The sequence below is a fragment of the Rhea americana genome, unplaced genomic scaffold (genome assembly GCF_003343005.1).
Source record: "Rhea americana isolate MKP2758 unplaced genomic scaffold, rheAme1 scaffold_177, whole genome shotgun sequence".
In the NCBI taxonomy this organism is placed as follows: Eukaryota; Metazoa; Chordata; class Aves; order Rheiformes; family Rheidae; genus Rhea; species Rhea americana.
In genome coordinates, this window is record NW_028185894.1 from 47 (window position 1) to 10999 (window position 10953).

At 44.7% G+C, this 10953-nt stretch overlaps 1 protein-coding gene across 1 annotated transcript; it reads left to right on the plus strand.

The window, feature by feature from the left end:
- Positions 1 to 1613: 1613 nt before the first annotated feature.
- Positions 1614 to 7456, plus strand: LOC146597793 (coiled-coil domain-containing protein 191-like; the record flags this gene model as incomplete). Its single annotated transcript, XM_085301472.1, has 5 exons — positions 1614 to 1715; positions 2904 to 3047; positions 3983 to 4135; positions 4504 to 4658; positions 6151 to 7456. Coding segments are annotated over 5 exons (687 nt in total), but the record flags the coding sequence as incomplete, so codon positions are not given.
- Between the last annotated feature and the right edge of the window lie 3497 nt (positions 7457 to 10953).

The following is a 10953-nucleotide window of genomic DNA, read 5'->3' on the forward strand; positions in this document are numbered from 1 at the left end:
TAACCCTAGGCACCAGTACAAGCTGGGGACTGTCCTGCTGGAGAGCAGCTCTGCAGAGAAGGACCTGGGAGTGCTGGTGGATGACAAGTTGACCATGAGCCAGCAATGTGCCCTTGTGGCCAAGAAGGCCAATGGTATCCTGAGGTGCATTGGGAAGACTGTTGGCAGCAGGTCAAGGGACATGATCCTGCCCCTCTACTCAGCCCTGGGGAGGCCTCATCTCGAGTACTGTGTCCAGTTCTGGGCTCCCCAGTACAAGACAGACATGGAGCCATTGGAGAGAGTCCAGCACAGGGCCACGAAGATGATCAGAGGGCTAGAGCACCTGCCCTCTGAGGAACAGCTGCGAGAGCTGGGCCTCTTCAGCCTGGGGAAGAGAAGACTGAGGGGGGATATTATCAATGTGTATAAGTGTCTGAGGGGAGGGTGTCAAGGGGATGGGGACAGACTCTTCTCAGTTGTCCTGTGTGACAGGACAAGAGGCAGTGGGCAGAAATTGAAGCACAGGAAGTTCCACCTGAACATGAGGAGGAATTTCTTCACTGTGAGAGTGACAGAGCACTGGCACAGGTTGCCCAGAGAGGTTGTGGAGTCTCCTTCTCTGGAGATATTCAAGGCCCACCTGGATGCAACCCTGTCTAACATGCTCTAGGAGACCCTGCTGAGCAGGGGTGTTGGACTAGATGATCTCCAGAGGTCCCTTTCAATCTTACTGATTCTGTAATTCCTTGGGCATATGCAAGTATCTGGACATTCTCATTTAAAGATATACTGAAAATGTTAGTGGCAAAAAAACAGCATAAAAAAAGATTTTGTGCTCTGTGATACATGACGTAACATTATGTATTTTAAAATATGCACTTGGTATTCTAAATATCCCCCCACAATAAGACATTTTAGTTAATTTTACCTTAAAAGCTTTAATTGGCAACCTAGTTTAATCATTTAGATTACAGACTCCAGATATTCTACTTCTACAGATAAACTGAGTCTGATCTGCTTGCTACTACTTCATGCCTGGAAGACCTGCAACAGAATTCAGTCCAAAAATGTTAGCAAGGATTAGATAAGAAGCAAACACACAGGTCCCTATTTCTTTTTGTGTCAGCTCCATGAGACAGACTGATGGCCGCACATCCTCCAGTCTTCAGCTGCACCAGGCTCTCAACAGTGTTTGCCTGTCTCACCTTTTTATTTCTATTTACTTTTTACTTACTATATATTTGAGCACCTGTAATGCTGTTTTTATTGTAAAAGTAAAACTTCACAGCATAGTCATATTCCAAGGGTTCAGTACAGGCTTCAGCAATCAGGTTCTCAATAAATAACTTAGGGCATCATTTAAATTTTTAAGGACAAAAGTGGGCAAATATTATAACTTAGAGCAAAGAAAGATGGCCATATGTAAAGAGTAGAAGGAACAGTCCTTCCTCTCCCTTCCTTAGTTCACTGTCCAGCACAGATCACATCTAGCATATGACAAAGCCTGCTTCCTTCTGAAGTTTCAGACACTGACCAGTACTAGAGGAATACCTGGGATAGCTTAAGAGGCCTGTTTTCCTCAAAAGATCATATGCACTGCATTCAATTTTGTATCCATTTTCTTCTTTAAGGCCCAGCTGAAGGCTAAAGAGGAAGCACGTCAGAGGAAGGAGGCTGAGGAAAAGAAAGTGCAACAGGAGAAAAGACAAGAGGAGAGGAGGCAGCAGAAGTTGGTGACTAAACACTTCGCATGTCTCCCCTATATTAGCAGAAATAGGGAGGAAGAGCCACTACCCGCTGGCACTCAGTCAGCAGCTGGTGTGATGTGAACTGAAGGTCTTGGTTACTAGAGCAGCATTTCATACCACAACACTGCTGTATTGACCTACCACCTTCCCCTTTTTTGGCCATCTTAGGAGAAAGGCTGTGAACTGAATGCATTGTAAAGAATGTACAGTCTCTGTCTCAGAAGCAGGTGCCAGCTGGTGGATGTTCATCGCTGAGGCGTATTCATAAGCCTCTGCAGTGGCAGCATGTATGGCCTGCTTCTTCTACGTGTGTCTCCCTCCAGCGTACGCAACTATAYCAGTCACAAACACATGGCTTAAATGAAAACAAGCCTGACAAAGATGTATCAAAAGGCAACTTTCCACTTGAAGAATATTGGYATCCTTTCCTTGGAACCAGCAGCATCCAGCAGCCTAGGAACAACCCCACATCATTCTTCTTACTTGTAAATAAGCYGTCCTGATAACCCGAATAGCACTGCAGTTGAAATTCTACAGGGATTTGACCTACAAGTGCTGTTCTGCTTAAATGGAGAGTTTTAGGATGTTTGACCTTCATCACTGAGTCACAGTCAGAAGTATTATCATATAGTTACATAATACTCACATACCTCCCTACTGTTTAGGCAGGAGTAAGTGGTAGGGTCCATGCTTAAACTCAGTCATTTTTTGTACGGATTTTGAATTCAGTTTGAAAAAACAGAAACCTGCCCTCCTCCAGCTCACAGAAACATCCCCTTCTTCCCAGCTGATGAAGGGCCAACAAGAGGAGGTATTGCTATGTCACCATTGTTAGTAACCATAGATGATGTGGACACTCTGCTACAGTAACACCAAACTGCACAACTGAGGAAAGGGCATGTGTTCATGTGTGGTTGAGGGAAATGTCTAGAAATGCCATCATCTTCCCTGAGGATTTCAAGCCCAAGATAGCTTGCTCTGCTTTCTACCATGTAGCTGACTTGTTCTGCTACTTTTGGTTGAGTTTGGTCTGCATTGCTAAGGATAATGCAGATTCCTATTTCCTGTCAGGTCAGGACCTCCAGCTCCAGTATGACAACCTGCTTGTAGTTGACACTGCTTAACATCCACTTTATCCAGAGTCAATTAAAACTTCTGCTCATTGTATTATAGAAAGAATTGGAGAAGCAAAGAAGGCTGGAGAAAGTGCAGCAGCTCCAGAAAAAGGCAAAAGATCACTATGAGAAGGTGTTGCTGAGAAAGCTGGGATTGCTGCCATGGAAGAGGCTGAGGGAGGAAGCCAAGGAAAACCTGGTGGTAAGTGCTGAGGACAAAAGGAAAGGACTAGTGCCATAGGAGGAAAGGAAAGGGAATGGATGCAGCCATTGGAAGAAAAGTTAATAGGCTCTAAAGACAGGTAGAATTGGAAAAAGCATCCAAATATATATAATGCATCCCCAAAAAAATCTTTGAAGTTAAACGATGCGAGTCTGTTCTTTTGCACTACAGCAAAAGTAGTCAGTAAAATACTGATAAGCCACAATAGTTACAGTACTGTTAGCCCTGGCCCATCACAAGGGTTCTTCCTCTCCGCAGAGTCACTGCTGGAGCATGTTGGCCACCTTTAGAAGCACAATACTAAAGGCAATAATCCAGTGGTCTGTTTCTGAGAACCTAATGCATAAATACTGCTAATTAAATGTTTCCTTACACGGTTGAGTTAGCATGCCTTATTAGAGGTGGAATAATGACACTCAACCATATCCTGAAGATTTAGCCAAAGCCCAGAGCTAAGCTGGCAAGCTTCCATTTAAGTCACTAGAACTGAAGCTACTTAAAGTATTCAACCAAATACACAATGCCTCTGGTTGTGAAGAAGTGGAGGGATAGCAGCTGTTCCATAAGTCCATCCTGCTGTTCAACATTACGGACTAGGCTGGACTATCAGCTCCTGTTAGGAGCTGCTGCATTTTTGCAACAGGTTAAACTGCCTATTTCAAAAGGATATTCTGCAGAAGTGACCAATGTCACTGCAGGGGATATGCAGAGGCATGATAGGGAAATTAGTCTTGTTCTTTATGCTGCGCCTTCTTTGTGGGAACCTATGTGGGTTACTCTAGCTGTCAGATATCTGCATTTTAGGGGCACCAAAACTGAGAAAATTTTCCAGTGTATCCAGTTTTCTCTAACTGGGGCCTATAGAGTCACTAAGCCGAGTAACTCCAGCTGCCTTATCTGCCCCCTCTGCTCAGGTTGCAGAAAGGCATCATTGCTTGAGCCTGCAGAGGAAGTGCCTGATGACTTGGCTCCAGCACACCCAGGAGAGCCTCATGGAGAAAGCATCTCGGGCAGGGGACTTCTATTCCCTCACATTGCTCAGAATGGGCTTCAGGAACTGGCTAAAGGTTTGCCTGCATCAAGCAGTAGAAATGATTTGAAACTAGCCAGCTGCTGCCATACTACTCCCTCACCACAGCTCCACTTCACATGTCCACAGCCTGAGTTGCACTGCTCTGCTTCCAGCCCCACCCTTCCTTTCTTCAGAGACCTTCTTTCATCTCTCCACTGTTCTCTTCCACACAGGACTGTGTCCTACCTGCTGCTCCCCACCTCCACCTTTTCTCTTCCTCGTTCTGCTCCCTGCTGATTTTTCTCTGTTCTTGTCCCATTAGCTTCATTGCCATTTTCTTGACACTGCTCTAGATGTGCTTTTTGAGCTGGGTCATGGGATAAGGAAGCTATTCTCACCTCTTCCTCTGTCCTCATTCCCTAGTACAAGGATTATTTTTCCACACTGGAGGAGAGAATGAGTAACCTCCATGCAGCCTACCTCAAGAAGAAGTACTTCTGGGCATGGTTTGATCTGGTCATGGAGGAAAAAAGCACATTATGGGAGAAGCTGAAGATTGCTACCAAACACAGTAACAAGTAAGTAATTCTTTTTACTTGGGCTTAATATACCCTAAAAAATAATTCAGAGATTTTGCTTTTGACAGAGCAATGATCTGCTTCCCAAGAACGTTTGAAACACTCTGTTGCTGGTATTTTGCTTCTGTGACAAGCACAGAAAACACCAGCAGATGTTTATAGTGAGAATTTCCATGCAGCCTGAAAAAGAGTTTAGTCCTTACCCTTCATAGGATTTTTACATTTGCTGAAAGAGAATTCAGTGAAAGGGGATAAGTAAGTGGCTGAAGCTTTCTAAGCTGATTAGGAGATCTGGCCATACAGCTTCTGCTAAGAGCTGCTTTGGAAAATCTTTAAGTGCAATTATAACAAGCCAAATGATTGTGGAGGAATTATACTACATTGTTTTGTGCACAGTGGATGACTCAGTTTACAAATCCAAAGTTGATCAACTAGAAACTCTGCTTTGTGGAAACTTCCTGTTTCTGTCATCATCAGCCTCATTTTGCAGTGAAATGTACAGCACAGAGCTCTATTGATCATGACTGGAGCTGAATGCACCCAGTTCACTCATTATCCCTTAACTGCATTAACTGTGCATTTTAAAAGGAGAAAAAACAATTATCAAAAGTTCAGCAGAAAGCAGAATCCCATCCACCTATCTGACTTAATGAATGCAAGTCAGCTACATACAGTTGTGCATAAGCTGTATGGGTGCGTAGCCCAGACAGGATCCACAGCACCTCAGAGGAGAAACTACAAGAAATTCACCTCTTATGTGGTGTAGTGAACCTGCTCTAGCTTGCTGAATCAGTAAGATCAGAACAGTACATCATTTAACCCAATAAGCCAGCAGCAAACTGGACTAGTTGAGGAGAATTCAGACAAGACTAGATTCATTCAATATAGGACTTCATCTTAGGAGCATAATCACTTATTGTTCCTCATTCTCTCTTCTTCCTCTGACTGGTGCTACCAGAAGGCAGTTCAGACCTTGACATGGTAAACTGCTCTTTTGAAGGGACTATTCCCCCATATAGAAACCCAGGGCAAGGCACCTCTGGTGGGGTGCCTAAAATCAAGAAAGAATCAGAATCCCACTGTGTATACTCCCAAGAGATTGGTCTGGACTGAACAAGCCTGCTCTTTCCATTTGTGTTTCTCCTAAAGAAGCGGCTTTTGGAGACCTTATTTAGCCTTTAAAAAACATCTTTCATCTTCAGTCCTAAACAAAAGCTAATGAATTTTCCCAGAGGGAGAAGCAAAGTCCTCAGGGGAGAATGATAGAAAAAGGCAGTGTTATTTTTCTCTAGGATGATTGATGTATTAATGAAGTAGTATGTACACAAATGTTTAACATGTAACATGTAACAGCTCTGATTGGCAGCAGCAAAGACATGTTTTAAATTAGGTCATTCTCCTCAACCCCAAAATAGAAGAACTCTTTTAATTACCTGGCACGTTGAGCACGTCATCTTATCACTTTGTTCTTTGTGTCCCCAATTTCTTTAAGGAGACTTATGCTGAGCACATTCCAGGCTTGGAGGCAGTACCCATTACTGATGAAAAAGGAAAGAGAGAAAGAGGAGAGGAAGAACCAGCTACGGAGAAGAGTAGCTGAAATTCTCCCAGACTTCCAAACATGACAGAAGACTGCAAACACTAGGAAAGGAGACAAAAGGATAGACTGTTCAGTACTATCTTCCTACCTGTGAAACAAACCTCAGGGGAATCCCTGTCTGATACAAAGGGTAGCTTTAACCTGAGGGAAGCTCCGTGTGGCCACTGCAGTTGTCAAAGTTGGTCAGACTAAACGGAGGATATATGGAAAGTCGCCTGTTAGTTTCACTCTGCACTTGGTCTTCAGGGAAGCCTCCCAGTGCAGAGTCCCTGGGAATGCCTTGGCTTGTGGTAGTGAGCAGTACTGGGGCCTAGGTAACCAAAGCTCAGTGTGGGGTGTGTTTCAGGCCACGGGCACTTCCACACATGGGGTTGGGCACTAAAACTGATCTGCCTTTTTATAGGAAGCACAGAATTGAAACACACCTATTTTTCCTTAAGCAGTAATCTGGTGTTTTTCTCTTACCTCTCCTCTGTAGGATGAAGGCTTGATCAGAGAGTGAACAGACTTCCTTGTCAGCTGACCCATGCTAAACCCTACAGTGAACTTTGCCAYACAGTGAACAGGTTCTAGCCAACTGTGCCAAGAAGTTTTGATGGGAGGAGGAGAGGAAAAAGWTGTTTATCCAAATCATACTTGCTAATAGTCCAGGTCACAGTATCCATGTACAGACAATCTAAAACCTGGATGTTTTTTTGAGGGAGAGTAATTTGCAGTGCTGGCCAGCTCACAAGCATAGTGCTTCTCTACTTTTGGTGACAAAGTGTAGTTCTGAATTGAAGGTCTATCCTCCTGTCTGCCCTTTTTCCAGATATGCTGCCTGTAGAATTTAAGAATGTATTGTGTAAGTCAGGCTTGGCCTTTTCACTTGATCTAACACCTCAAAGGAGGGAAAAAAAGAAAAAAAGGAAAAGGCAGATTGTATTTTAACACAAGTTAAAGCTGGCATGATTAAATGAAGGCTTCTCATCACTGTTTAACCTTAACTTGCAACATGGTGCAGGTACTATAATGCAGCTAAGGTACAGTAGATTTTGTCTTAATAATAGCATAAGGGAAGAATCTAGCATTACTTTCCCAGTCACAAGGGTAAAGTTTTCTCCTAAGGTAATGTAAGGATGGAGACAGTTTACCATTATCTAATGCTGTATGTGTGCATTGAAAATTCCCAATAAACCCAAACCTGAAATGAGCACAACTGAGCTGTCAGTGAAAGTATATTAGAAGCTGACTGAATGGTACTGGACAGAAGACCAGGGCCAGGAACAGAGACTTGTGTTAAGCACTGCTAATGAAGTGGTTCAGAATAGCTCAGGTGCTCAGGCCCCAGTAGCAGGCTGCAGAGCTTTAGCTTCAGGAGTTGGTCCTGTAGAGAGCTCACAGCAATCTGGTCAGAGAGCTTCCCCTCCCACACAAGCTGAGCTGTCAAGCAGACTAGTGCAGTACTAAAGAACTGTCACTCCCAGGTTGCCACCCACAACCCCCCCCAATAATATTCACTGTCTTTCAAAGGCTGATTACAGACCTGACCACCAGCTAGTCAGATGAGGGTATTATCCAAGTGTGAGGAGCTGAAGGTGCCTACGTGAAGTGTAGGCGAGTACAGACAAGACCATCTGGCCATATTAAAAGCAAAACTGTGAGAGGAAGCTACAAGCTGAGAGGGGGCTAAGTAACTTGGCTTGCAGGGAAGAACGGGCACTGCAGAAGGGTAGTATCTTCCACAGAGGGTTGAGCCAGAAAAGAATACAGCTAGGCACTAAACTATTAAACTAATTCCCCAGTGCAGTTTTCAGACCTGCTTAGTGCTAATAGCAACAAGGACAGAGTGGCAGCACAGCAGCAGCAATGCCCTTAGTATGTTCTCTCCCCTAGGAAATCACTCCCACTATATGTCTGAACCAACCCTTCCACTCTTGGGTTACTGATGGCCTTTACACAGAAAGGCTATCCGACTTCCTCCTTAGTCTGCTATATTCATTGTGAACCCCCTGTCAGTCTCTACCGAACCCTAAATCTGAATTTGTGGCATAAGTAAAAGATGGTGATACAGGATGAAAGACAAGGACATAAGGGCTTTCTCAGCTGGAAAGAAGGCAGCACTATAGGCAGCTGTAGATGGGACACACTGCAGCTTTAAGGGGAGTAGGGGGAGCATACAGAGTAGCAGAACAGATCAGCCCTCGCGCAGCCTCATCTTGACTCCAGCACAAAGCTGAAGTGGGACTGAATCTGTTTCTCCCACCAGCTAAGTGTGCTCCAACCCACTGTGTGTTCAGGGGTGCATCCAGGTTACTGAACTGCAAACTCTTTCTCCCCCACCCCCAACCGCCCCCCCCCCAAAAAAAAGAAGCTACAGTTGCACGTTCTGTCCTCTAGGCCCAGACCCCCCACTAACTTCAGCATCTGCTCACCCATCCATGAAAATAACGCCTCATGTGAAAACACAGCTCCCCACCATAAATATGAATTGAAAACTGGCCTCTCTCTTCCAAGGTCCAGCCAGGGTTTTTTCCTCCATTCACAGTAGTTGATAAAGGTTCTCCTGCTATCTTGGAACTAGTCTTCTGCTAGATGGTTCCAGCAAGACACCAAAAGATAATCCAAGAAGAGCTGTACTTTGACACTCCTTTGTCCCTGCCTACTGCTAATCCCTTGCTAACAGGGAGTTAAAGCCTCAGCTAGATCCTGCTGTGGGATGGGGATATTCAGTGACCAGGCACATTCATGCTATACCCAGTAAGGGTCAATGGAGAATTTAGAAGCCCCTTGGCCTTCCCCATTAATTCATATCTGGCTGAAACAACTTTACCTCCTTGGCAGAAGCAAGACTGTGCCCAGTGATGTCATTGGCAGACTGTATAGGACACCCCTAAAATCCCTGGCATGATGTTAGCATTTTGTAAATTAAAGTTCCAGCAAATAGTTCCCAGCAGGAGAGTGATGCACAAGGTCAGACTGAGAAAACAGCATCAGCTTACAACAGTAGCAGAGCCTCCCTTCTGCCTCAGCATCTAGTCAGATGCAATGTCAGTGCATTAGTGCTGGCCATCATCTCTCTCTCAGCTCAGGCTTACTTCTGTCTGCCAGCTCCTTGCTTTATATCCTTGCCAGCATAAGAGGGAGGTGGCTGCCTAGCCAGACATACCTCCTACAGTGGCAGGGAAAGGAGGACTTTTACTTTGGTATGACAGCAAATTAAGCACTGTGAAATGATTGCATACTCTCTTACTCTCCATCCTCATGCTCTGCCAGCACCTGTCCTGCCTTACTCACATGCATCCCAATAAACCTGGAAGTCCCCTGCTCCTCCCTCTCCTCCCTGCTCCAGCACACTAGTCTCTTCCTTTAAAATCTCCCAGGCCTCGCTCAAACTGGGTTTGAAACCATACTCAACATATTAAACTATTCCCTCTTGCTTACCCCAGGCTCAACCTGCTTAGAGTAAGCAAGACTGTAGTTAGGGACACTAGTCATTAGCCTGGGCTCTGTGTACCTGTATGTTAATAGTACATGAATTACTGCAGTCTGGTCCACAGGTCCCATGTTCACAGGCCTGATGTATGTTACAGGCTCAACAGCAGTACAGCAAGAACTCTGGCCTTCCCCAGCACGAGTCACAACTCCAGCCATGCCTCTGTTGGGTGGGGACAACACAGCAAGCCACAAGGGAAAGGGAATAAAAGTTGGAGAGAGACAATAATCAAGTGTCCTCCTCACCAGCCCCAGGGCTAAGCTGGTGGCAGCTGCAGCATCAGAAGTCTGGCACCATTCTGCACACATCACTCTCTCAACTACAAATCTGGCTTATGGCTGGTGAGAAGTCCTTGTTGTCAACAAGTGCAAAGTAATCTTCAAAGTGAACAGATAGCAGAAGTGCCATCCAAGTGAATCAAAGCAGACTTCTGGGAATAGTCAGAGGTACCTGCAGCCCTCCTGATTAAAAGTTACCTTGCCTTTCAACAGATGTCTGAGATACCAAAGGATATGTCTCTTCCCACTATCTGCACAGAGATTATCCATGTCATTCCCAAACATGACTTAGAACAGAGTTTAAAGAGGGGAGAGGTTGTTTCTTTTTGAGGTTCTGGATGTATCGCGTGGGCTAGTGTCTGAGGGAGAGCAAGACAATAGTGGCCAAATAGTCTATGAGCCTGACTATACAGACATGCAAAATATGATAGCATCTTGCTCTTCGGATGCAAGACCCAGGTTCAAACAGGTCTGTTTCATCCCAACACAAACAAACCCAGATGTCAACTTTGCAGAACAGCAAGAACTCTTCTCTACCTTCCTTTTAGTCTGTTGCTCCCTTATTCCCAAGTCCACTTCACAGCTAAATAACCATGAGATGACGGCAGCTTTTGGTCACTTGACCTGGCTGAGTGTGCTGGCATAAATCAACAGGCCACTCCACATATCATTTCTAATAATTTATTTTGATAATTCATCTCGAAACACTGGATATGATGCAAAATGGACACATTCACCCACCAGTCCTGTCAAAGCTCACAAATATATTTTATACCAATTTTCTTCCCAAAACTTAATATAAAACACTTCCCACCCCACTCCCCACCCCCCCAAGAAGCACCCTGTCCCCCTCCAAGGTAAACAATCTTCCAGAGCTTGTCATTCTTATCATTAAGAAGATTTTCATAAAGACAGTCTGGAGAGGCTGAATTCCCACATTTA